Source organism: Dendrobates tinctorius, unplaced genomic scaffold (assembly GCF_039654945.1).
Source record: "Dendrobates tinctorius isolate UK_male_01 unplaced genomic scaffold, ASM3965494v1 ptg000099l, whole genome shotgun sequence".
NCBI lineage: Eukaryota > Metazoa > Chordata > Amphibia > Anura > Dendrobatidae > Dendrobates > Dendrobates tinctorius.
Window position 1 is genome coordinate 7,461,798 of NW_027361767.1, and position 26,680 is coordinate 7,488,477.

Here is a 26,680-nt window from a genome sequence, read left to right on the forward strand (position 1 = left end):
TTTCGGCAGCTGCCTGGCATTGGGTTACCCCAGTGCAATTTGTATGTATGCAGTTTTTTTTATGGTAATTTAAGGGTTTGGCAGTGACTTAAGTGGCACATGGGTGATGTGGAGTGGAGATGATCAGTGGGATCAGTGTTTAATGGAAGGATGCAACCCCATTAGGGTCTTTTGTCTGTGACGGAAACATCTAATGCTGCCAACGTGCCACTGTCTCATATGGACCTTGTGTCTTTCTTGTATTTTAGATACGGTGTTTGCCTCATTGGAGTATGCCGGGAAGATAAATCCAACATTCTCCTGAATCCCGGGCCCAGCCATATAATGTCCTCATCCGATACTTGTTTCTACATTAACATATCTAAGGAAGAAAACTCAGCCTTCAGCTTTAAGGACCAGGAAAGCATGCAGCGGTCGGGGGTGCCTCAATCTGCCTACCACGGCCTGACCAGGCTCCCAGTGCACAGTATTATAGCCAGCATGGGTAAGAGTGCATGAGTGAAATTGGACGTCCAGCGCCAACCAAAATGTTGTGAAACTTGATGAACTTCATCTGTTACTACTGAAGGGGGCGCCATTGGCCATGGTGGCTTGGACAGAAAGCACTTGGATGGTCCGATACCTAGACATCATTTTTTTTGTCTCCATCCAGGTACAGTTGCAATTGATTTACAGGGGTCAAGAAGCCCAGAAAATACAGATAGTAATATGCTAAGCCCACCCGCAGACTCCAGCCATAAGAGGAAGCATAGCATCGATCCTGTGCCCGACCTCATTGATGGCGACACAAACACAACTTTTGACCTCCTGAGTGACCAGTCCGAGGATGAGATCAGTCAGTCAGATGATGAATTAGGCTCATTCAATGAGTACGCCATGCAAATGATTACTACATATGCCATATTATTTCAGTTTTGTACAACAGAGTTAACCATGTTTTAAAAAGAAGGCAATGTATACCAATTATATTCTACATAGGGGCAGTATTATAGTAGTTATATTCTTGTACATAGGGGACAGTATTATAGTAGTTATATTCTTGTATATAGGAGCAGTATTATAGTAGTTATATTCTTGTACATAGGGGGCAGTATTAGTTATATTCTTGTACATAGGGGGCAGTATTATAGTAGTTATATTCTTGTACATAGGGGGCAGTATTATAGTAGTTATATTCCTGTACATAGGGGACAGTATTAGTTATATTCTTGTACATAGGGGGCAGTATTATAGTAGTTATATTCTTGTACATAGGGGACAGTATTATAGTAGTTATATTCTTGTACATAGGGGACAGTATTAGTTATATTCTTGTACATAGGGGGCAGTATTATAGTAGTTATATTCTTGTACATAGGGGGCAGTATTATAGTAGTTATATTCTTGTACATAGGGGACAGTATTATAGTAGTTATATTCTTGTACATAGGGGACAGTATTATAGTAGTTATATTCTTGTACATGAGCAGTATTATAGTAGTTATATTCTTGTACATAGGGGGCAGTATTATAGTAGTTATATTCTTGTACATAGGGAGCAGTATTATAGTAGTTATATTCTTGTACATAGGGGCAGCATTATAGTAGTTATATTCTTGTACATAGGAGCAGTATTATAGTAGTTATATTCTTGTACATGGGGGCAATTTTTATTGTAAAAACAAAACAAATACAAATAACATTCCTCCAATAATACAAAACTGAATTCACTAGGACTGTACATACATTCATTACATATCCAGTTTATACATATCAAATTAACTTAGAGTCCATACTCCTAGTTTGAGGAGAGAAAAAAAAAAAAAACGCAAAAAAAAAACAAAAAAAAAACACTTGCAAACAGAGCTCATCATGTTCCTACCCAGTGACTCATCCTTCTCTATCTTAACATTTCCTAATTTCTCCTAATGATTTTCCCTGAGTTCAGACATTATCTGGTTGACAGCGTCACAGATCTGAGTCGGAGTTATTCTGCCCACCACCGGTCTCCATCTCAGACTCTTCCCGAGTGCCCTCAGGTAAGGGCTTCCGCTTTGGCGGAGGACAGTCCCCTACGTCCCTATCACACTCTGCGTCAATTCTTTTAAGGTCATCTTCAAAATCGCCGTCAGACTCAGACAGAACATCAAACCTGTTAGATACGACCATTACACCTGCAGAGCTCTGGAATTTCTTCCCGGCTCCTTGGCCAGTGTCATACCCCTCAGGTTTACGGGAGGCCTTGTCCTTTTTCTTCCTTTTCTGATTATTGCTATTCTCTTCAGACACAGATGGTAGCACTGAAGTAATGCCTTCCTGTGACCGCTGCCCCTGAGGTACAACCTCCATACTCCCTTGTTCTCTCTCTGAACCCTGATGCTCTGGTGTTAGCTGAGTAGACCCCTGGTGGACCTCTGGTCTGGTCAGTATTTCCCCTGACAGTAAAGCTGCCTCCTCCAGAATCTCTGCCCCTGCCACCAAGTCCTCGTCAGGAAAGTCCTTACAGATATTGTGCCAGGCGTCTGGACAGTCCCTGTGAGGGTGACCGATCTTCCCACAGAGGTTGCACCTGATGTTCTGGCAGTCTGCAGCTAGATGGCCGACCTCCCCACACAGGCTGCACTTCACCACAGTACAGGTATTTGCCAGGTGACCTGCCTTGCCACATTTAAAGCACTTACGAGGCTGCCCAGGATAGAAACACACACCCCTCTCCCTCCCAATAAAGAAGGAGTTGGGTAAATGGGCAGTGAGGTTATTGCATTGGCGCAGCTTCACAAAAACCCGCCACCCTCCCGTCCAGATCCCATCACTGTCTCTGCTTTTGGTGAGGTCAGAGACCAGGTCACAATGCCTCCTGAGCCACACCACAATGTCCTGCGGGGGAACAGACTCATTCCAGAAGATGACACTTAGAGTGACAGTATCTGGCTTAGAGATAGGAATAAAGCTGAACTTACTCCAGCCCTCCGTGTCTCTAAACTTGGGGAAACTAGACCAGAATCTGTCCAGGTCAGACATGAGCTTAAAGCTGACATCATAGCCCTGCCTGTCTGGAAGATTAATCACTGCCAGGATGCTGACTGGCACAAACCCCATCTGGTGGCACAAGAGCTCCCTGACGACAAACCTCCTGTCCGGCAGATCGTCCTTGGCACCTCTGTGCCGGAAACGCACCACGTTTCTCCGTTTAAACGCCTGGCCTGTATAATTGGAACCAGAGGTAAAGGACGGAGCACCACGACTCCAGGCATTACTGGGGGGACCGTGCGGGGTCACATTGGGTTGACTGACGGGGTGAAGGTCTGCAGCAGGAGGGGCAGCCACACCTTGTGTGCTTGAAATTAAAGGTGGGAAATCACAGACATTATCATGCACATTGTTATCATCAGCATCAATGTCATTATCAGACTGTGCAGCGTCCACCAAATATACTGTGCTCCCCCAAGCCACCGACCCCCCAGATACAGTGCGATTATCCCCAGCATCAGAGCCCTGCTGGGCACCATCAGTAATGACCGGCACATGTCCACTTCCCAACTGTTGTGCTTGGCATTCTGAGACTTGTAGTCCCTCTGCTGGAAAGTGCAGTCCATGCTGCTGCTTGGAATCTGCTGCAGGCTGCTGTGCTGGGCATTCTGAGACTTGTGGTACACCTGCTGGAATCTGCATAACATGCTGCTGCTTGGGGTCTGCCGCAGGCTGCTGCGGCTGCAGTATTTGACCCTTTTGGAAGCAGAAACTTGCAGGCTGCAGCACTGGCCGCACCGGCTTCTGGGGCTCACCTGGGACAATGTCTGAGCTGGAACCTGCAGAGTCCTGCTTGTGTGACATAAACAGTTCCTGGTTCCTATAAGTCTCTGCCAGGGGCCCCATCTTCTCTAGGACACAGTCCATGTCAGTCACCACTTTTGCCAGCTGTATACCAAGCATGTTCAGAGTCTGATCATAAAAGGTGTGATCTCCACCAGGATTAGCAGCCTTTACCTTATAGCCCATTTCTATCTGTTTCTGCAGCAAGTCTTTGTGCTGCTGTAACTCACCGAGCCTCTTGACCAGTCCTGGGATCTCCTCTGCGACCTGAAGCTCAGGTGCACATGGCGTCTCCTCCTGGGATCCTGCTTTCAGCAATGTCCCTGGATGCTTGAAACCAGACGTCTCCTTAACTTTCACCACCGCTGGTTTCGTGGTTCCAGGCTCCACAGCACTTTTACTGCTGCCACCTGACTGCGACCTTGTGCGCCCAGAGCTCGCCATGCTGGCCACCACATGCTTCTGCTGCAGGTTCTCCTGGAGCGTCTGTCTCTCCAGTGAGGTTCTCCTCTGTCTGCTGGGAGTCAGCTGCACACCTGAAGATGGTGATGGCACCTCCTGAGCTGCAGGCTGCTTTCCTCCATTCAGCTTCTCACCAGTAGATTTCTTCTGGATTTCTCCTAGTTGTCCTTCACTCTGCTTGCCTTGGCTGGCTGACTGCTTAACTGGAATTTTCTTACCCACAGCCATGGCTTTTCCTTGTTCCGTTACTTTTTGCACTTTCACAGCTTCACCTTTCTTGCTGCTGCTGCTACTTCCATTCTGAGCTTTCTTTCCCTCAGAAACAACTTTGGGACTTGCATCCGCCTTAGACACAACTTGAGTGTTACTTCCAAGTGTAGGCCTGGAAGCCTGGGCCTTGCTTGGGGAGTTACCCCGCCCAGGGTGGCCTCCCCCTGGGCTTGCTCCAGACATCAGGAGAGCTACAAACACACAACCTCACAGCTAGGAGGCAGTATTATAGTAGTTATATTCTTGTACATAGGGGGCAGTATTATAGTAGTTATATTCTTGTACATAGGAGCAGTATTATAGTAGTTATATTCTTGTACATAGAGGGCAGTATTATAGTAGTTATATTCTTGTACATAGGGAGCAATATTATAGTAGTTATATTCTTGTACATAGAGGCAGTATTATAACGGTTATATTCTTGTACATAGGGGTCAGTATTATAGCGGTTATATTCTTGTACATAGGGGTCAGTATTATAGCAGTTATATTCTTGTACATTGGAGGCAGTATTATAGTAGTTATATTCTTGTACATATGGGCAGTATTACAGCGGTTATATTCTTGTATATAGGGGGCAGTATTATAGTAGCTATATTCTTGTACATAGGGGAAAGTATTATAGTAGTTATATTCTTGTACATAGGGGCAGTATTATAGCAGTTATATTCTTGTACATAGGGGACAGTATTATAGTAGTTATATTCTTGTACATAGGAGCAGTATTATAGTAGTTATATTCTTGTACATAGGAGCAGTATTATAGTAGTTATATTCTTGTACATAGGAGCAGTATTATAGTAGTTATATTCTTGTACATAGGGAGCAATATTATAGTAGTCATATTCTTGTACATAGGGGGCAGTATTATAGCGGTTATATTCTTGTACATAGGGGGCAGTATTATAGTAGTTATATTCTTGTGCATAGGGGCAGTATTATAGTAGTTATATTCTTGTACATGAGCAGTATTATAGTAGTTATATTCTTGTACATAGGAGCAGTATTATAGTAGTTATATTCTTGTACATATGGGCAGTATTATAGTAGTTATATTCTTGTACATAGGAGGCAGTATTATAGTAGTTATATTCTTGTACATATGGGCAGTATTATAGCGTTTATTGTTGTGAGTTCATTTTCCCCTTCACTACTGAGGCCCGAGGAACTCCCTCTTCTGGTGAAGAAAGGTAGTGAGCCTGATTGTCAAACACCTGGGGCTGATGATGATGACTGGCTGAGTGGAGTTAATGACTGGATATAAGGCTGCCGACACCCTTCTGGCTTGCGGGTGATTTCTCTGTGGACTTCTAGGAAACCAGTCTGATTCCTGCTCATCTAAAGCTAAGATTTCTGCTTTGCCTTTTTGCATTAGTGTTTTGTTTTCCTTGCTTTTCTGGATTCTGCCATTCCCTGCTGGTGTGAGCTGAATCTCCTTTTGCCTGTTGCTCTGTCTTCAGAATATTCCTGAGTACTGACATAGCTTTTTTGAAGCCTAGCGTCTTCAGGGCCTTTTTTACTGTCAGTTGGTTGGCTCTTATTTTCATAGGGTTTTTCACGGATTGCAGACAGCAGCCTTCCTGTGCTTTCCTATCTAAGCTAGCGTGGGCCCCATCTTTGCTCAGTCTATCTTTCTGTCTGTGTTTTGTTCTTTCTTCTTACTTCACCGTCATTATATGTGGGGGGCTGCCTTTTGCTTTGGGGTCTGCTCTGGGGCAGTTTAGATTTCCCTTTCTGTCTTTAGGCTATGTAGTCCTCCGGCTGTGATCGAGGGGCCTAGGGCATCGTAGGAGCCCCCCACGGCTACTGCTAGTTGTGTTGATAGGTTCAGGGGTCTGCAATCCGATAGCTGCCAACTTCTCTGGTTTTCTGGACTTAGCTAGCATTTCTATTTTTGCCTCCTACGGTGACTCAATCATAACAGAATCACCCGCCATACCGCAGATTCTAGGGTACTCAATAGCAGGAAAGAATTGTAAAAAAAAAAAAAAAAAAAAAAAAAGTGTGTATATTTTTTCCTCTATATCTCTGAGGCCGTAGGGGGAATTTTTTTTTCTCTCAATGGAGATAAAGCAATTGTCTGATCGTGTGGAGCAGCTCGCTGCTGAAGTGCGGGGAATTTCTGCCTACCTTGCTCATTCACATGCTGCTGAACCAAAGATTCCTACACCTGATGTATTTTTTGGGGATCGGTCTAAATTTTTGAATTTCAAAAATAATTGTAAATTATTTTTTGCCTTGAAGCCTAACTCGTCAGGGAGCTCCGCGCAGCAGGTTAAAATTGTCATCTCTTTGCTGCGTGGCGTTCCCCAGGATTGGGCGTTTTCTTTGAAACCAGATGATCCTATTCTGACTAATGTGAACGCATTTTTTCAGGCCTTGGGGTTGTTGTATGACGAACCTAATGCCATTGATCAGGCTGAAAAGACCCTGCTGGCATTGAACCAGGGTCGTGATTCTGCAGAATTGTACTGTCAAAAATTCCGAAAGTGGGCAGTACTTACTACCTGGAATGATAATGCCTTGGCTGCTCTCTTTCGGAAGGGGTTGTCAGAAGCCATAAAGGATACTATGGTGGGATTTCCTGTTCCCTCTGGTCTTGACGATTCTATGTCTTTAGCCATTCAGGTTGATCGGCGTTTACGCGAACGCAGAGCTGCACGAGCGGTGTTGCCACCTGTTGAACAGATGTCTGAACCTATGCAATGTGATAGAGTTTTTTCCAGAGAGCAGCGTCAGGAGTTCAGAAGGCGTAATAAGTTGTGTTTTTTCTGTGGAGATGCCTCGCATGTTATTTCTGTCTGTCCTAAACGCGAGAAACGCTTTGCACACACGTTTTCTGTTGGTGGTGTTCAACCTAAGTTTCTTTTGGCTATTACTCTCATCTGTTCCCTGTCCACATTTTCCGCCAAGGCTTTTGTGGATTCGGGAGCAGCTCTAAACCTAATGGACTTGGATTTTGCTAAACGTTGTGGATTTCCGATGACACCTCTGCAGACGCCTATCCCTTTGAGGGGGATTGATGCTACTCCTTTGGCTAAAAATAAACCTCAGTTTTGGACCCAGGTGGTAATGCGGGTCGCCCCAGACCATCAAGAAAATTGCAGGTTTTTGGTGTTACATAATCTGCATGATACTATTGTTCTGGGGTTTCCCTGGTTACAAATTCATAATCCAGTTTTGGATTGGAAATCTGTGTCTGTGGTGAGTTGGGGTGGTCGGTGTACCTTTAGTGAGGCTCCGGTGTTTTCCACCTCTCCTCAGTCGCATGATGTTCCTGATTATTTGGCGGACTTTTATGATGTATTTAGTGAGAATGAGTCTGCGTCTCTGCCTCCTCATAGGAGTTATGACTGTGCAATTGAACTGAGCCCGGGGTGTAAATTTCCCAAGGGTCGGCTCTTCAATTTATCTGTACCCGAGCACGAGGCTATGCGATCCTATATTAAGGAGGCGTTGGAGAAGGGTCATATTAGACCATCCTCGTCACCCTTAGGTGCCGGTTTTTTTTTTGTAGCCAAAAAGGATGGATCATTAAGACCTTGTATTGATTATCGTGCTCTCAACAAAATTACTGTTAAATATCAGTATCCGTTACCCCTGATTTCTGATCTATTCTCCAGAGTTAAAGGTGCTTGCTGGTTTACCAAGCTTGACCTTAGGGGGGCGTATAATCTTATTCGCATTAAGCATGGGGATGAATGGAAGACGGCGTTTAATACTCCGGAGGGACATTTTGAGTACCTGGTGATGCCTTTTGGGCTCACTAATGCCCCTTCTGTCTTCCAGTGCTTCATGAACGATATTTTCCGAGATTTTGTCGATAAATTTTTGATTATCTATCTGGATGATATTTTGATCTTCTCCAAGGATTGGGATTCTCATGTGGAACATATTTGGACTGTGTTCCGGATCTTGAGGGAGAATTCCCTGTATGTCAAAGGATCTAAATGCCTTTTTGGAGTACAGAGGATTTCTTTTTTGGGATTTATTTTGTCCCCGTCAACTATTGAAATGGACCCGGCCAAGGTACAGGCCATTTACGATTGGGTTCAGCCCACTTCTTTGAAGGCCCTCCTGAAGTTTTTGGGTTTTGCTAATTTTTATCGGAAATTTATAGCAAAATTTTCTAGTATTGCCAAGCCATTGACTGATTTGACTAAGAAGGGTGCTGATGTGTTAAATTGGTCTCCGGAGGCTGTTTCTTCCTTTCAGGAGCTGAAGCGAAGATTCACCTCCGCCCCGGTTTTGCGGCAACCTGATGTCTCACTTCCGTTCCAGGTAGCGGTGGATGCTTCTGAGATTGGTGCAGGAGCTGTTTGTCCCAAAAGGATCCTGTAACATCTAAAATGAATCCCTGTGCTTTCCTTTCCCGAAAGTTCTCTCCATCTGAACGTAACTATGATGTGGGGAATCGGGAACTGTTAGCCATGAAATGGGCATTTGAGGAGTGGAGACATTGGTTGGAGGGAGCTAAGCATCAAGTCGTGGTCCTCACTGACCACAAGAATTTGATTTACCTAGAGTCGGCTAAGCGCTTGAACCCTAGACAGGCTAGGTGGGCCTTGTTTTTTACACGTTTTGATTTTGTGGTTTCTTTTCTTCCTGGAACTAAGAATGTCAAGGCTGACGCCCTCTCTAGGAGCTTCTTTGCTGATTCTCCTGTGGTGACCAAGTCTGCTACCATCTTAGGCGAAGGGGTAGTTCTTTCTGCCATCTCGCCCGATTTGAGACGTGCTCTGGAAGTGTTCCAGGAGGACAAACCTGAGCGTTGTCCCAGTGGAAAGTTGTATGTTCCTGACCAGTGGAAGAAGAGAGTGATGTCTGAAGTTCATTGCTCTGCTTTGGCTGGTCATCCAGGTATTTTTGGTACTAGAGATCTGGTGAGTCGGTCTATTTGGTGGCCCTCCTTGTCTCGTGATGTCAGGAATTTTGTGCAGTCCTGTGGGACGTGCTCCCGGTCTAAATCGTGTTCTCGCTCTAGTGGGTTGTTGATGCCTTTGCCTGTCCCCAAGAGGCCATGGACCCATATTTCAATGGATTTCATCTCTGTTATGCCTGTCTCTCAAAGGATGACTGTTATTTGGGTGATTTGTGATAGGTTCTCTAAGATGGTTCATCTTGTACCACTCCCTAAGTTGCCGTCTTCCTCTGAATTGGTGCCCCTGTTTTTACAACAGGTGGTTCGCTTGCACGGGATTCCTGAGAACATTGCATCTGACAGAGGAGTCCAGTTTGTGTCTAGATTTTGGAGAACTTTCTGTTCCAAGCTGGGAATTCAGTTGTCCTTCTCCTCTGCTTTTCACCCTCAGACCAATGGGCAGACAGAGAGAACAAACCAGACCTTGGAGTCATATTTGAGATGTTTTATTTCTGCTGATCAGGATGATTGGGTTTCATTTTTGCCCTTGGCCGAATTTGCTTTAAATAATAGAGCTAGTTCTGCCACTTTGATGTCTTCTTTTTTTTTGTAACTTTGGGTTTCATCCTCGATTTTCTTCAGGGCAGGTGGAGCCCTCTGCCTGCCCAGGGGTTGACACTGTGGGGGAGAGAATGCACCAGATCTGGGACCAAGTGGTGGATAAGTTATCTCTCTCCCAGGAAAAGGCCCAGCGGTTTTCCAACCGACATAGGACCATTGGTCCCCAATTTAAGGTTGGTGATATGGTGTGGTTATCATCAAAAAATATTGCTATGAAGGTGGCTTCTCCTAAGTTTAAGCCTAGATTTATTGGACCTTACAGGATTTTGGAGATTATTAATCCGGTCTCTTTTCGTTTGGCTCTTCCTGTCACATTTAAAATCCATAATGTGTTCCATAAATCTTTGTTGAAGAGGTTTGTTGAACCTGTTGTTCCGGGGATTGCACCTCCAGACCCTTTATTGGTTGAAGGTAACATGGAATATGAGGTAGAAAAAGTACTGGATTCCCGTCTGGCTAGACGGAGACTCCAGTATTTGGTTAAGTGGAAGGGTTATGGTCAGGAGGATAATTCCTGGGTCTCTGCCTCTGATATTCATGCCAAAAGATTGGTGCGTGCCTTTCATCGGGCTCACCCTGATCGCCCTGGTGGCGTGGTTAAGGGTTCGGTGACCCCTCCTCAAGGGGGAGGTACTGTTGTGAGTTCATTTTCCCCTTCACTACTGAGGCCCGAGGAACTCCCTCTTCTGGTGAAGAAAGGTAGTGAGCCTGATTGTCAAACACCTGGGGCTGATGATGATGACTGGCTGAGTGGAGTTAATGACTGGATATAAGGCTGCCGACGCCCTTCTGGCTTGCGGGTGATTTCTCTGTGGACTTCTAGGAAACCAGTCTGATTCCTGCTCATCTAAAGCTAAGATTTCTGCTTTGCCTTTTTGCATTAGTGTTTTGTTTTCCTTGCTTTTCTGGATTCTGCCATTCCCTGCTGGTGTGAGCTGAATCTCCTTTTGCCTGTTGCTCTGTCTTCAGAATATTCCTGAGTACTGACATAGCTTTTTTGAAGTCTAGCGTCTTCAGGGCCTTTTTTACTGTCAGTTGGTTGGCTCTTATTTTCATAGGGTTTTTCACGGATTGCAGACAGCAGCCTTCCTGTCCTTTCCTATCTAAGCTAGTGTGGGCCCCATCTTTGCTCAGTCTATCTTTCTGTCTGTGTTTTGTTCTTTCTTCTTGCTTCACCGTCATTATATGTGGGGGGCTGCCTTTTGCTTTGGGGTCTGCTCTGGGGCAGTTTAGATTTCCCTTTCTGTCTTTAGGCTATGTAGTCCTCCGGCTGTGATCGAGGGGCCTAGGGCATCGTAGGAGCCCCCCACACCTACTGCTAGTTGTGTTGATAGGTTCAGGGGTCTGCAATCCGATAGCTGCCAACTTCTCTGGTTTTCTGGACTTAGCTAGCATTTCTATTTTTGCCTCCTACGGTGACTCAATCATAACAGGTTATATTCTTGTACATAGGAGCAGTATTATAGCAGTTATATTCTTGTACATAGGAGGCAGTATTATAGTAGTTATATTCTGGTACATATGGGCAGTATTATAGTAGTTATATTCTTGTACATAGGAGGCAGTATTATAGTAGTTATATTCTTGTACATATGGGCAGTATTATAGCGGTTATATTCTTGTACATAGGAGCAGTATTATAGCGGTTATATTCTTGTACATAGGGGCAGTATTATAGCAGTTATATTCTTGTACTTAGGTTGCAGTATTATAGTAGTTATATTCTTGTACATAGGGGGCAGTATTATAGTAGTTATATTCTTGTACATAGGGGACAGTATTATAGTAGTTATATTCTTGTGCATAGGGGGCAGTATTATAGTAGTTATATTCTTGTACATAGGGGCAGTATTATAGTAGTTATATTCTTGTACATAGGGTGCAGTATTATAGTAGTTATATTCTTGTACATAGAGGCAGTATTATAGTAGTTATATTCTTGTACATAGGGGCAGTATTATAGTAGTTATATTCTTGCACATAGGGGAGTATTATAGTAGTTATTTTTTTGTTTATACAAGTCAAATGAAATTCGAGACTTCATGCATTTTCTACAATATTTGTAGTATAACATTTGAGCCGTTGTCTCTTATTTCTCCTCAGCTGGGTGAAGGGTTATCCATCCAATACTCCCTACATTGGCAGTTCGCCCACCTTGTGCCATCTCCTCCAGCAGAAGAGTCCATATTGCTGCTTGCGTCTTGATAAGGTATGCTTTAAGCTGGTCTACCATCATTGTCGATCACATAATGGATCCAGTTGGGTCATAATACACAGCCTAGTATGGTTTTCCTATTGCTGTGGTATTGCAGTATATAGAATTAGTGATCGAAGAAACCCAATGTCAGATGTGTCATTTAGCAAGTGCCACACCTCCGCCACCAAACAATACAATAAAAAGTGCTGAAAATATTTGTCGCTGAAAATAGTACAATATAACCTTCTGGTACAGCTATGTCAATGGAGAAATAGAAAAAGAATGACCGTTAAGAGAAGAAACGGTAAAGATGAAAGAGCAAAACTGAAATTGGCCTTGATGGGAAGGGGATTATGTAAAGCTCACTGAGACCTGTCTTAGTTTCTGCTCAGGACAAAGTGATGGATCTTCAATATTTTTTTTGAAGGTTCAAAAGATTTTCTACATTATTGGCCTCATGCTTGGTTTCCTGATGGTTGCAGTGTGATCTTTCTCTCTGGTTTTGCTTAGGAGCTGAAAGCGTAATTCTCTTTATGAAAAAATATGGCGCCCTGTGATCTATCTCTAGAGACCTTTCAAAGGCCTTTAATATCTCGTTCTGATCCCGTTATGAGCACAGGGGCTGTGTAATACAGGGGCTGAGTCTGATATCTGGGTCATCCATTGAAATGTATTAATATCAGCAAATTTCTATAAGTTTATAATAATTTACCTTAGAGGGAAAAACATTAACAATGATATACATTAAAGAGGCTTTCCTGAGTATTTTTGGAGTGAAATGGGCCTTAAGTATACAGCAATTTGAGGTTGGTATGTATGCTTTACTGTACTTTATTGCATATGATTTACTGCAATAGGCAGCACAGCAGGAGGTGTGCACTTTATAGCAGCATCATGCATGGGGACTAATGAGAATTAACCTTTTACCTCCTCTAGGATGATGACATTAAATACCACCCAAAATTAAGAAATAGTCTAAGGTGATACATGCAAAATTTTCTGTTTTTAAACTAACTCCCTTGTCTATTGTTATTCATTGTGTAATCCTGCCTATCTAGTATCCAGCACTACAATAAATCTTATACTGCCCACACAACCCTGACATTCCCTCAAGATTACGTTAAATGCCACCCAAAATTAAGAAATAGCCTTAGGAGATGAATATAAAATCTTCTGTGTTCATACCCTCTACCACGTCAGCTGTTATCGATGGTGTTATCCTGTGTGTCTAGTCTCCAACAGTACAATAGCTCTTATTATGCCCGAAGTATACTGAGATTTAAAGTGGAATAAAGCTTCACAATCTCAAGGAAGATGTCACTCAAAATGGAGACACATGCAAAGGCTTTTATGTTTATACCCACTCTTCTGTCTGGTGTTATCTATGATGTGATCCTGTGTGTCTAGTCTCCTGCAGTACATTAGATTTTATACTGCCTGCACAATCCTGACATTCAAAGTGGAATAAAACTGTCCCCCCTCTATGAAGATGATGTTGTTATATGTCATCAAAATGAAGAAATGGCCTAAGGAGGCACATGCAAAGGCTTCTGTGTTTATTCCCACTCTCCCTTCCGGTGTTATCTATGGTGTAATCCTGTGTGTCTAGTTTCCAGCAGTACATTAGATTTTATACTGCCTACACAATCCTGACATTCAAAGTGGAATAAAACTGTACCCCCTCTATGAATTTGAGGTTATATGCTACTCAAAATGAGGAAATGGCCAATGGAGGCACATTAAAAGGCTTCTGTGTTTATACCCACTCTCCTATCGGGTGTTATCCATGCTGCAATCCTGCCTCTCTAGTCTCCAGCAGTATAATAGAAACGTATACTGCACACACAATCCTGACATTCCCTCTAGGAAGATGACGTTAAATGCCACCCAAAAGTAAGAAGTTTTCTTAGGAGATGTGGGTCGCCCTCCCAGGGCTGTGGGGTACTCGTACCGGGCCGGTCTCTCAGAGGGGATTGTCACAGCAGCGGTGACCCGGTCCGTGGCCCTGGACGCCCATGTAAAAGGGGTTGAGTTGGGAATAAAGTTTATAAGTGATTCGTGACGCCACCTGTGGTGTTCGGCAAGGGAGGTGTTAAGCCGACGCTGCAAGCAGATCCTCTGGGACAGATGGTGTAGTGCAGCAATGATGTTGTAGCCCTCCACAGGTAGGGCTGTTGGTCCCAGGGCAGTGTAGCGGAATGTTTAGAAAGAGGGTGCAGTGTTTGGCACAGAGATGTAGTAGTGCTGAGGATGTTGCAGGAAGGAGGCAAGGACACAACAGTGTGCTGTTTCTTTACCTTTACTTGGCAAACGCAGTCCAGGGTCCTGGTTACAGATGGCACAGGAGCAGGCTAGCCTGGAAGCAACTCAGGGATCTCTCTATCAGATGGGTTGTGTAGTCTCCTTCCTAGCGCTGGCTTGAGGTACATCCAGTACTGTGTTACACTGAAGTTCCTCCTTCCTATCTTCTCTTAGAACTACCTCGTATGGCAGACAGCTGTAGCCCTCTATCTCTCTTGGCTCACCCGTCGCTGTTGTGCCTCCGAGTCATAGTTGGGAATAGAGCATTTACAGCTTCTTATTTTTCTGGTTTCTGTTGCAGGACCTTCAGTATCCATACAACCGTGGAGACTAGGCTCCAGATCATGCGCTATCACTGGGAGGGAGATCTCTATCCTCAGCTCAACCTCCAGCTTCTCTCCACACATCTACACTCTTTGCCCTCCTCACACTAACTGACTATTTCCCTTCCTGGCCCCCAGAGCGCGCTCCTCCCCCAATCCTGGTTCAGAGCTCCCTCTGCTGGCCCGGAGTGGGAACCGTGTTGCATGAAAATGATTAACTGCTAGAGAGACCCTTCATTGCCTCCAAGTCTGACATCACCCTCCCTGGAGGAAGGCAATGCCACTGTGGCGACCATACTCCTGGGGGCGCCACATTCCCCCCTAGTGAAAGTCAGTACTCCTGGGCTGATAAAAGGAAAACATGAAAAACATATAAACAAATATAAATGTACAAGATTTAGAAAAATGAAAAATTACAAAAACCAAAAGCTCCAAAAATAGTCCTATGATGATAAGTCCAAGCATCAATGTCCATGGTCCATTCCTGGGCAGTTGGTGAACTATTTACAAGGGTAGTGACCACACACAGTCCTGTGGCCAGAATGTCCATAAAACAAAACGGGAAAAATTCAAAAAGGAACAATCTTGCAGAATATCTGCAGGCACAAGAGATATACGCACAATTTCAACATTTACGGGAACTTATCTTCACACGATATCTGATGGGCGGTATACCTTGTGTAGTACGGGTAGACCTGCGTAACATTGGTGTGATTGGGGACCTTACTGGTTGCCTGATGCTAACTACTGGTGTAGTGTGTGATGTACTGGATACACTACTGATGGGTCTGCGTAGCACAGGGATACTAGATTTCCTAGGACCAGTTCTACTCACTGTGGGCATGACAGATTCACCACTGGCAGGGCGAGGGTTCTCTGGCTCCACTGCTGGTGTGGCATCTGCTGCCTGATTTTCCTGATCTTCAGGATTTTCTTGAGTCATTTCTTCTTGTACTACCAGTTGGGGAAATGTCAACACTGGCACGAATATGGCATCATTTACTTTAGTCCAATTTGCAGGGAATTCTCCAAGTATGGTGCTGACCTTTTCTTCTTCTATGGGTTGGATGTTATTTTGTTCTTCCATTCTTTCCTTTAGCTGGTCAGGGCACAATTTCAAATGATCCCTTGATATTGCTGCTGAGGTTTCTCCTCCATCTTTACTAATAAGGCACACCTTGGTATTGTCAAAGTTTGAGGGTAGAATGGTGTAGGGTTTAGCTTCCCATTGTTCATCCAATTTATGCATCCTCCTTTTCCTCTTGAGGACTTGTTCTCCTGGTGACAAGGGAACTGCAGGTGCATGCTGATTGTAGTTCCTCTCTTGTTTTTGTCTTGCCTGAGCTAGACTCTTCTCCACACACTCTTGTACTCTACGGTACTGTTGTTGTCTTTCTGTATCCCAGTCAGCATCTGGTGATATTACTTCAGGTGTCAGGACTCCCATATCCAAATCAATAGGCAGTTTATCAGGCCTTGCTCTCATGAGGTAGGCTGGAGTGAAGTTGGTGGAATTCACAGGAATGTGGTTGTAGAGGTCTACCAGATCTGGCAACTTTTCTGGCCAGAGATTCCTCTCTTCCAAGGGCAAGGTCTTCAGTAGGCCGATCACCACCTGGTTCATCTTTTCACACATGCCATTGGTCTGTGGATGGTACGGTGTTGTCCTGATCTTCTTACAACCGTACAAGTTACAGAATTCCTGGAACACTTCTTCCTCAAAAGCTGGACCTTGATCTGTAAGCACTCGCTCAGGATATCCATGTGGTCTACAGAAGTGCTGTTGAAAGGCTCTGGCTTCTGTCCTGGCTGTTTGATCTTTGACACGCACAGCTACCAGGAATCTTGAGTAGTGGTCCACGATGGTAAGAGCATAGATGTAGCCTGAGCGGCTTGGGACCAGCTTCACATGGTCCAGGGCGACCAACTCGAGTGGCTGTCTGGTTATTATTGGCTGTAGAGGAGCTCTCTGGCTGTTTGGATCCTTTCTGCGCAGGTTACATTGTTCACACTCTCGGCACCACTTTTCAATGGCTTTCTTCATACCAGCCCAGTAGAATCTCTCCCGGAGCAATGCTTCCAACTTCTTCCATCCGAAGTGGCCAACTCCATTGTGGTATGCTTCCAAGACCATTGATGCCTCTCTCTTTGGGACTACCACCTGCCAGACAAGCTCATGAGTGCGGGCATTGATACTCCTCCGATACAGCTTTCCTTCATAAATGAACAGCCGCCCCCTTTCCTTCCAAAACTGCGGGGTTTCTTCAGGAGCATCCGACTCTGGGCGTGAGTCAGCTTGTGACAGTAACGTGTTACAGAACCACTTAGCACCCAGAATATGTTGTGCAGTTATATGGATGTATAATAGGTTCTATGAGAGATGCATGTCCCTAATGTATCAGCATTCCCCTTTTTGTCCGCCCTTCCCCCACCTTTGTAATTTCCACAGTAAACATCCGCAGGCTCCGGCCACCTGCTTTTGTAATGCATGTCTGGCCTGCCCTCTGTATCTGTGTGATATATTCTGTGTCCTGTGAGTAAAGTGTTGTCAGACTGGAAATACATGGAGAAGCAATGATCTTTTATATGCGCCCATGCACTCAGAGGAATTCCAGCCAGCATCATTCATTCAGACTCCAGCCAACGCAGAGCGGACCTCCGAAAACACGGGGTGGTACTGAAAGAGGTACCCCAGCTTGGGTAGACCCCGTTACACTGGTGGCAGCAGTGGGATTTGATACCCCTTCTACAGGAGGAAAGGAATGAATGGAAAATAACTACCAGAAGTTAAAGAGGACTGTTATGATTGAGTCACCGTAGGAGGCAAAAACAGAAGTGCTAGCTAAGTCCAGAAAACCAGAGTGGTTGGCAGCTATCGGATTGCAGACCCCTGAACCTATCAACACAACTAGCAGTAGCCGTGGGGGGTGTGACGGGAGTATTCTCCAGAGCAAGGAGGGACAACAGGCCTGGGAACGATCCAACAGATTTATTGACCAGAACACAGGAACAACACGAAGGTAATTTGCAGAGTCCCAAAATAAGTCCACAGGAAACTGATTCGGGGGCACCTCCCGACAATCCTTGTGCCAGATCACAAAACCATAGTCCTTTTAGAGTCCCAGAAATCCGCCACGATCACACTAAGGCCGAGGCTTCCTCAGACAGCCTCGCCCTTCTCTTTCAGCATCCAACTCACATCTGACTGAGTTGCACAGGGATCTAGTGTCTCTGCTCCTGGATCAGCCCATGTGTGTAGTGGAGGAGGGTTCCACTCCTCCTATGCAATGGTTTGGCCCACAGCAAGGCACCGCTGTGTCTAGGAGGATGTGCATTGTGAGTCCTCCCCCTGCTGAGGAGAACAATGGTGATTCCCCTAGCTGTGTTGACCCAAGCCTGAATTCAATTATGGTCTAGATACACAAGTCTTGTGGAAAGGAGACAGGTTACTTACATAATTACATTATAGTCCCAGAGACACAGGCAATGGGGGAAGGAAACATATTGTTACAGGTACACACAAGACATTGCAAAGTATTGGGGAAAAATACATATCATGACAATCCCTTCCCCTCCTAATTTGTGTACGTACTAGGGACCTCTACAGGTCACTGGTTAAGTACACAAAGGCATGGCGTAACTTACATGTGGCTTAATGCAGCCACGAATTGGCATCGTAGCTTTCCCACATCATTGCCCAGGAGAACAGCTGCAGGCAGACCACCCATCACCCCAACCACACATCGCCTGACCCCAAAACCAAAGTTCAGATCCACAGTGGCTGTGGGAATAGTCCTCCATTGTCCACCAGCCAGTTCAATGACAATCCCAGGTCCTCTATGGATTGCCTCAGGCCGAACCACTCGGGGATCAGCCAGCGTGAGGAAAGCCCCTGAGTCACAAAATCCAACAAGTCTTTGTCCATCCAGCACGACCTCCTGCAAGTGCTTACCTCGATGAGCTGAAGTCGTCATAGCTGCGGGTCGCACACCATAAACTCCTAGTGGTGCAACATGGGTGGGTGAGGCACTAGGCCAGTCCTCACGTAGTGGTGACACGTCTTCCTCCATGGCACTTGGCTGTACATAATTAATAATATGATTGGGTACAGGATCAATCCTCATTTGAACAGCTGGGCAGGAGGCTTGCAGATGCCCCGGCTGCCCACATCGATAGCATCTGCGCTGTGTCTCACTCCATCCAATGCGTCCTCTTGGGTGAGGAGTAAGGGAACCTGCCGGTCGGCTCCCACCTGAAGGTGCTGTAGGGGTTTGAGGACGATTCCTCCATGAGCTGGCTGGACATGAGTCCTGCAGATGCCCCGGATGCCCACAACCATAACACCTGCGCTCTGCTATTTCCTCTCCTCGTCGTATTCCAGAAAACGCAGTGGAAGCAACAGGAGGCACATTAACACAGGTATCAACACGAGGTGGTGGCTCAGAGGAACGGGGAACAATGGGGACAGAAGAACTGGGGGCCACCGGTGTTGTGGAGCTGGTAGGCCTCTCTCCATCCTCCAACAGAACTCTCCACCGAGGCTTGATGGTGAGAGCCTCATCAGCGAGAGATGCAGCTTTTTCCACTGTAGCAGGTTTCCTCTCACGCACCCATTCCCTGATCTCAGCGGGGCACTGGGCAAAAAATTGTTCTTTTAGGATAACCTGGAGACAGGTGTTCCAGGTTAAGGCCTCCTCTGCCTCCAGCCAGCGATTACATATTTGTTTGAGTCTGTGGGCATACATCTTGAAAGACACTTCCTCATTACAGGCTAAAGTACGAAACTGGGTCCTGTAAGTGTCTGGGGTCACAGCATAATGTTCTAGAACAGTCCGTTTAATCTCTGCATACTCACAGTTCCACCGAGGGTCCATAGCTCTATAGGCTGCAGCAGCTCCACCCTCTAAGAGCCCCACAAGATGTCGGACGTGCTCCCTTTCCGGGACTCCCATTAATCGACACTGATGCTCAAAGTCCAGGAAGAATCCCTCAATGTCACCGGAAGCCTCATTAAACGGCTTGAAGTCTTTGCGGGACACTCTGGGGAGTTCCCTCATGGGGGATGCTGTGGGTACAGTCTGTCTGGAGCTTCTCGCTGCCTCCAAAGCGATCTCCCTCTCCAGCATTGCCCTCTCCTCCATCCTGCGCTGCCTCTCCTTGGCTGTGCGCATGACCTCCCTCTTATCTTCTATGGTAGCCTCTTCTCCCAGCAAGGCCATCTCCTCCTCGTACCACACAACCCACTGACTTTTTTGGGTATTTACCTCCGGCTGCCGTCTTTCCTCTCTTTGCTGTGAGGATCCTTCCTCAGCATCATCTTGCAGGTGAACTGCTTCCAAAGCCTCAATCAGCTGCTCCTTGGAGAGTCCCTTGTAGCTGACTCCCAGTTCACGGGCCTTTGTTTGTAGGTTCACCGCAGTCCAGTTCTTGTACTCTGCGGTGCTGGTTCCCGATGTTGATGGGCCGTTCTCCATTCCTTCTGCTCCGATCCCACCGCTGCCAACCAGTTTGTGACGGGAGTATTCTCCAGAGCAAGGAGGGACAACAGGCCTGGAAACGATCCAACAGATTTATTGACCAGAACACAGGAACAACACGAAGGTAATTTGCAGAGTCCCAAAATAAGTCCACAGGAAACTGATTCGGGGGCACCTCCCGACAATCCTTGTGCCAGATCACAAAACCATAGTCCTTTTAGAGTCCCAGAAATCTGCCACGATCACACTAAGGCCGAGGCTTCCTCAGACAGCCTCGCCCTTCTCTTTCAGCATCCAACTCACATCTGACTGAGTTGCACAGGGATCTAGTGTCTCTGCTCCTGGATCAGCCCATGTGTGTAGTGGAGGAGGGTTCCACTCCTCCTATGCAATGGTTTGGCCCACAGCAAGGCACCGCTGTGTCTAGGAGGATGTGCATTGTGAGTCCTCCCCCTGCTGAGGAGAACAATGGTGATTCCCCTAGCTGTGTTGACCCAAGCCTGAATTCAATTATGGTCTAGATACACAAGTCTTGTGGAAAGGAGACAGGTTACTTACATAATTACATTATAGTCCCAGAGACACAGGCAATGGGGGAAGGAAACATATTGTTACAGGTACACACAAGACATTGCAAAGTATCGGGGAAAAATACATATCATGACAGGGGGTTCCTACGATGCCCTAGACCCCTCGATCACAGCCGGAGGACTAAATAGCCTAAAGACAGAAAGGGAAATCTAAACTGCCCCAGAGCAGACCCCAAAGCAAAAGGCAGCCCCCCACATATAATGACGGTGAAGCAAGAAGAAAGAACACAACACAGACAGAAAGATAGACTGAGCAAAGACGGGGCCCAAGCTAACTAGATAGGAAAGGACAGGAAGGCTGCTGTCTGCAATCCGTGAAAAACCCTATGAAAATAAGAGCCAACAGACTGACAGTGAAAAAGGCCCTGAAGACGCTAGGCTTCAAAAAGCTATGTCAGTACTCAGGAATATTCTGAAGACAGAGCAACCGGCAAAAGGAGATTCAGCTCACCCCAGCAGGGAATGGCAGAATCCAGAAAAGCAAGGCAAACAAAAACAAAACACAAATGCTAGCAGGCAAAGCAGAAAACTTAGCTTTAGAGAAGCAGGAATCAGACTGGTCTCATAGAAGTCCACAGAGAAATCACCCGCAGGGCAGAAGGGCGTCGGCAGCCTTATAATCCAGTCCGTGACTCCACTCAGCCAGTCATCATCATTAGGCTCAGGTGCCTGATAATCAGGCTCATTACCTTCCTTTACCAGAATAGGGAGTTCACCAGACCTCAGTGACGAAGGGGAAAATGAACTCACAACAGAGGACTACATTAAAAGATCTGGTGGAAGCCTGAGGGTTGATCGCCAGCAGCAAAACAAAAGCGGATTTGATAGCAGCCATCATGGAACACGACAGTGCAGCGCCCCCAATGTGAACGTGGAGGAGACCGAATTCCAGAGGGAGGTAAAGAACAGACTGGCGTTCTATGGCCCAAACCCTGCAGTAGAGATCATACGAGAGGTGATGGCTGATGTGCGTACTGATCTGAAGGAAAAGATGGCCGAGCGGACCAGGATAGAGCTAGCCAAGATGGAGATGGCAGAGCGGATCAAAGTGGAGCTGGCCAAGATGGAGATGGCAGAGCGGAGAGGGGAGAGCCAGCGAACAGGGGGAGCTCTGGCCTTCGACCAGGTACCTTCAACAGTAAGCCACAAAAAGATCCAGTACAATGCCTTCCGACAGTTGGGGGAGGCAGAGGAAGACATTGATGGCTTTCTGTAGGACTTTGAGCGGCAGTGTGCCCTTCATCAAGTAAAGCCGGAGGAATGGGTTCAGATTCTGGCCAGCAAGCTGACAGGCTGAGCAGCGGACGCCTATCGCACGGTACCTGATGAGGACTGTTTGGACTATGAGCGGATCAAAGAAGTGATCTTGGCCCGGTGTGCGCTTACACCAGAGGCCTATCGCCAAAAGATCCGCGGACTTATAAAACGCGTAACCGATACCCACGCTGAATGGGCCTGTAAATTACGGCGGTCACTGCTACAGTGGGTACAAGGGAGCCAAGCAACCACTAAGGAGGACGTCCTCCAGCTCTTCCTGTTAGAACGATTCTTTAATGGACTAAACCCCGAGACACAGGAATGGCTTCGGGACAGGCGGCCAACGACTCTTGAGGAAGCCGCTCGTCTGGCCGATGAACATCATGATGCCAGGAGGCCGCAGTTCTCCGGATCAAAGGTGGTCACTAGGGGCCCGCCCATGGACCTGGAGGGCCCCAAACCACCGAAGATTGTAGGGGGATCAGCTAGAAACCTGGCCTACCACAGTCCCCCTGGGGCGCGATGCCACACCTGCCGTCAGCTGAGCCACCTGCAAAGACAATGCCCCAACCGGACTCCGCATACCCAGTGGTCAAAGGCGGGTACAGCTACCTTCAGCCGGGCTGCTGTACACTGCTACCAAGGTGAAGCTGACCCGGCATTGGGGGCTACGACTAACCAAGGGGTGGAAGAGATGGAGGAAGTGCTGCATGAAGTAGACCCCGTGCAGGCAGCCCGGGCAGATAATCGACAACAGCATCGACAGGTCGTGTGGGTTAATGGGAAACGTATGCAGGGACTAAGAGATTCCGGAGCAACTTTGACCCTTGTGAAGCCTCATCTCGTCCGGGACCAAGAGAAGACGGACCGGACAGTGGCAGTCCGTGTAGCAGGGGGAGCTATACATCGCCTACCCACTGCCAGGATTCACCTGAACTGGGGAGTCGGGGATGGCCTTGCTTAGGTCGGCTTGATGGAGGATTTGCCTGCAGACATCTTGCTGGGAAATGACTTGGGGCCCATGTTGTCTGCATTCTCGGTGGCCCCTCAGGCTGAGACCTATCCTGTGACCACCCTGAGACAAGCTCGAGCTGCGGAGGCGGAATCACACTCAGAGGAGGCCCAGGTAAGACATCCCAGCCCTGCACGTATTCCCATAGCCAGACACATTTCTTGGGCCACCCCAGATGAATTTAAGAGGGAGTTACTTGAGGATCCTTCATTAGAGGGATATCGTGGGAAGGCACACGAGGGGAGAGGAGTACTGGAAGGGGAACAGTTTGTATGGAAGCCGGGACTCCTCTACCGGATCACAGAGCAGCACCACACAGGGATGAGCCCCACTATAAAACAACAGCTGGTAGTTCCCAAGAAGTATAGGCAGGAGCTACTGCGAATCTCTCATGATATACCCTTGGCCGGGCACTTCGGCGTCAGTCGCACCAGGCATCGTCTGACGCAAAACTTCTTTTGGCCGGGAGTAACCTATGATGTTCGTCAGTACTGCCAGACCTGTGACAGTTGTCAGCGCATTGGCAAGAGGGGGGATGGATGCAAGGCCAAATTACGCCCCCTCCCCATTGTGGAGGAACCATTTAGCCGAGTAGTGGTCGATCTGATAGGGCCGTTAGCCAAACCCAGTCAGTCCGGGAAAAAGTATATATTGACAGTGCTAGATTATGCCACACGGTATCCAGAGGCGGTTGCGTTACCTAACATACTGGCAGAGACGGTGGCGGCCGCCCTGCTCCAGGTTTTCTCACGGTTTGGATTTCCCCGGGAGATTATCTCGGACCCGGGTACCCAGTTTACAGCAGAGGTGACCAACCAACTGTGGAAGCTGTGCGGTGTAAAGTCCATTAGAAGTGCCTCGTACCACCCGCAAACCAATGGGTTGTGTGAACGCTTTAACGGGACATTAAATCAGCTCATTGGGACTTTTATCAGGACCTACAGGGACTGGGAGAAATTCTTGCCACACCTCCTGTTTGCCTATCGGGAGGTGCCCCAAGAATCCACGGGGTTCTCCCCTTTCGAGCTGGTATACGGGAGACGGGTAAGGGGACCCCTAGACTTAGTGCTGGAACACTGGGAAGGGGAGGGCCTCATAGAAGTGGTACCTATTGTACCCTAAGTGCTGGAATTCCGGGACCGCCTACAGGAGCTGACTCAGGCTGTACGTGAGAACATGCAGGCGACCCAGCGGCGCCAGAGCATATGGTACGATCAGAGGGTAAGAGAGCGCACTTTGGAAATAGGACAGAAGGTCCAGGTGTTAGAGCCCACTAAGCAGAATAAGTTTCAAGCTGCATGGCAGGGGCCCTACCAGGTAGTGGGGAAAATAGCCAACATAACCTATAATGTCGCCGATTGTGACGACCCCAGGGTTATCCGCATGCTCCACGTGAATATGCTGAAGCCCTACCGGGAGCGCCCTGAAGAGGTAGTGGCCATCTGTGCACCTGAAGCAGAGGATTTAGCCGGACTTCCCTTGCCGGATGTCTTAGGGGAAAGGACTCAGTCTAAAACATGGGACCAGGTACACTTGGGTGAAGACCTAGGCCCCCGGGAGAGACAGCAGCGGAGGCGTTGTTGAGGCTGCAACAGAGGATGTTTTCAGAGAGACCGGGGTACACTCGCCTGGCACAACACAAGTTTGAGACCCAGGATCAGACCCCCCTGCGACAAAACCTCTTCCGCGTCCCTGAGTCTGTACGAGAGGGGATGCGACAAGAGGTACAAGCGATGTTGCGTTTAGGGGTCATTGAAAAGTCAGATAGTCCCTGGGCATCCCCCGTAGTGTTAGTGCCCAAGAAGGATGGGACTACACGGTTTTGTGTAGACTATCGTAAGCTCAATGAGAAAACAGTGACGGATGCATATCCCATGCCGCGTGTGGATGAGTTGTTAGACCGGCTGGCGGGGGCAAAATATTTGACCACCATCGATCTATGCAAAGGCTACTGGCAGATTCCACTTAGTCCTGACGCTATTCCCAAGTCGGCATTTGTCACCCCGTTCGGCTTATTCCAGTTTCGAGTTATGCCATTCGAGATGAAGAATGCCTCGGCGACCTTCCAAAGGCTGGCTGACCGGCTTCTGGATGGTCTCCAGGACTATGCTTGTGCCTACCTGGACGACATCGCCATCTACAGTGTGACATGGGAAGAGCATCTAAATCACCTAGAGACAGTATTGGACAGGATCCACCAGGCCGGAATCACCCTGAACCCAAACAAGTGTCACGTGGGCAAAGCAGAGGTTCAGTATTTAGGGTATTGGGTGGGAAGTGGGAAACAGCGACCAGAACCAGCCAAGATTGAGGCCATAGCCAAATGGCCCATCCCACGCACTAAAACCCGGGTCATGGCGTTTCTAGGGACAGCGGGGTATTACAGGAAATTTGTTCCCAATTAGAATCATGGAATCATAGAATCGTAGAGTTGGAAGGGACCTCCTGGGCCATCTGGTCCAACCCCCTGCTCAAAGTAGTATTCGCTAAATCATCCCAGTCAGATGTCTGTCCAGCCTCTGTTTGAAGACTTCCATTGAATGAGAACTCACCACTTCTCGTGGAGCTTGTTCCACTCATTGATCACTCTAACTGTCAAAAAGTTTTTTCTAATATCTAATCTGTGTCTCCTCCCATTCAGTTTCAATTACAGCAGCGTAGCCAGGCCCCTCACTGATCTGACCCGTAAGAACCAACCCCGCCAGGTAACCTGGACCTCAGAGTGTGAGGAAGCCTTCCGCCAACTAAAGGACGCCCTCACCAATACCCCTGTATTGGCCGCACCCGATCCAACTAAATGTTTCCTTGTTCATACGGACGCTTCTATGTTTGGATTGGGGGCAGTAGTGAGCCAAGTCCGGCCGGACGGCCAAGAACACCCGGTAGCTTACTTGAGTCGGAAACTACTGCCCCATGAAGTAAGCTATGCGGCCATCGAGAAGGAGTGCCTGGCGGTAGTATGGGCACTCAAGAAGTTGCAACCATATTTGTATGGACGACAGTTTTCCCTTCTAACGGACCATAATCCCCTAGTCTGGCTTAATCGGGTCTCCGGAGACAACGCCAGATTGCTGCGGTGGAGTTTAGCCCTACAACCTCTGGACTTCACCATCCACTACAGACCTGGCAAACAAAACGGTAACGCCGATGGACTAAGTCAACAAACGGAACTTGTACCAACCCCATAAACTTCGGTCATCCCCAAACCGATCCGTTGAGGATCAGACTGTGTATGCCGATCGCGTCGCTGAAAAGGGGGAGCCGTGTTACGTGTTACAGAACCACTTAGCACCCAGAATATGTTGTGCAGTTATATGGATGTATAATAGGTTCTATGAGAGATGCATGTCCCTAATGTATCAGCATTCCCCTTTTTGTCCGCCCTCCCCCCACCTTTGTAATTTCCACAGTAAACATCCGCAGGCTCCAGCCACCTGCAGCTTTTGTAATGCATGTCTGGCCTGCCCTCTGTATCTGTGTGATATATTCTGTGTCCTGTGAGTAAAGTGTTGTCAGA

General features: G+C 47.1%; 1 protein-coding gene across 8 annotated transcripts in view; it reads left to right on the forward strand.

The window, feature by feature from the left end:
* The window catches only part of QTRT1 (queuine tRNA-ribosyltransferase catalytic subunit 1), a 353,595-nt gene that overhangs the window by 270,960 nt on the left and 55,955 nt on the right, over positions 1–26,680 (forward strand). For all 8 annotated transcript variants that reach the window (XR_012234469.1, XR_012234470.1, XM_073587543.1 and 5 more), the window contains 3 exons: positions 249–484; positions 653–869; positions 12,110–12,215. Coding sequence is in view for 6 of the 8 variants with exons in the window: in XM_073587543.1 (XP_073443644.1) it covers positions 249–484; positions 653–869; positions 12,110–12,215 (559 nt within the window). In the remaining 2 variants the exon portion in view is untranslated. The remainder of the gene's footprint in view (positions 1–248; positions 485–652; positions 870–12,109; positions 12,216–26,680) is intronic.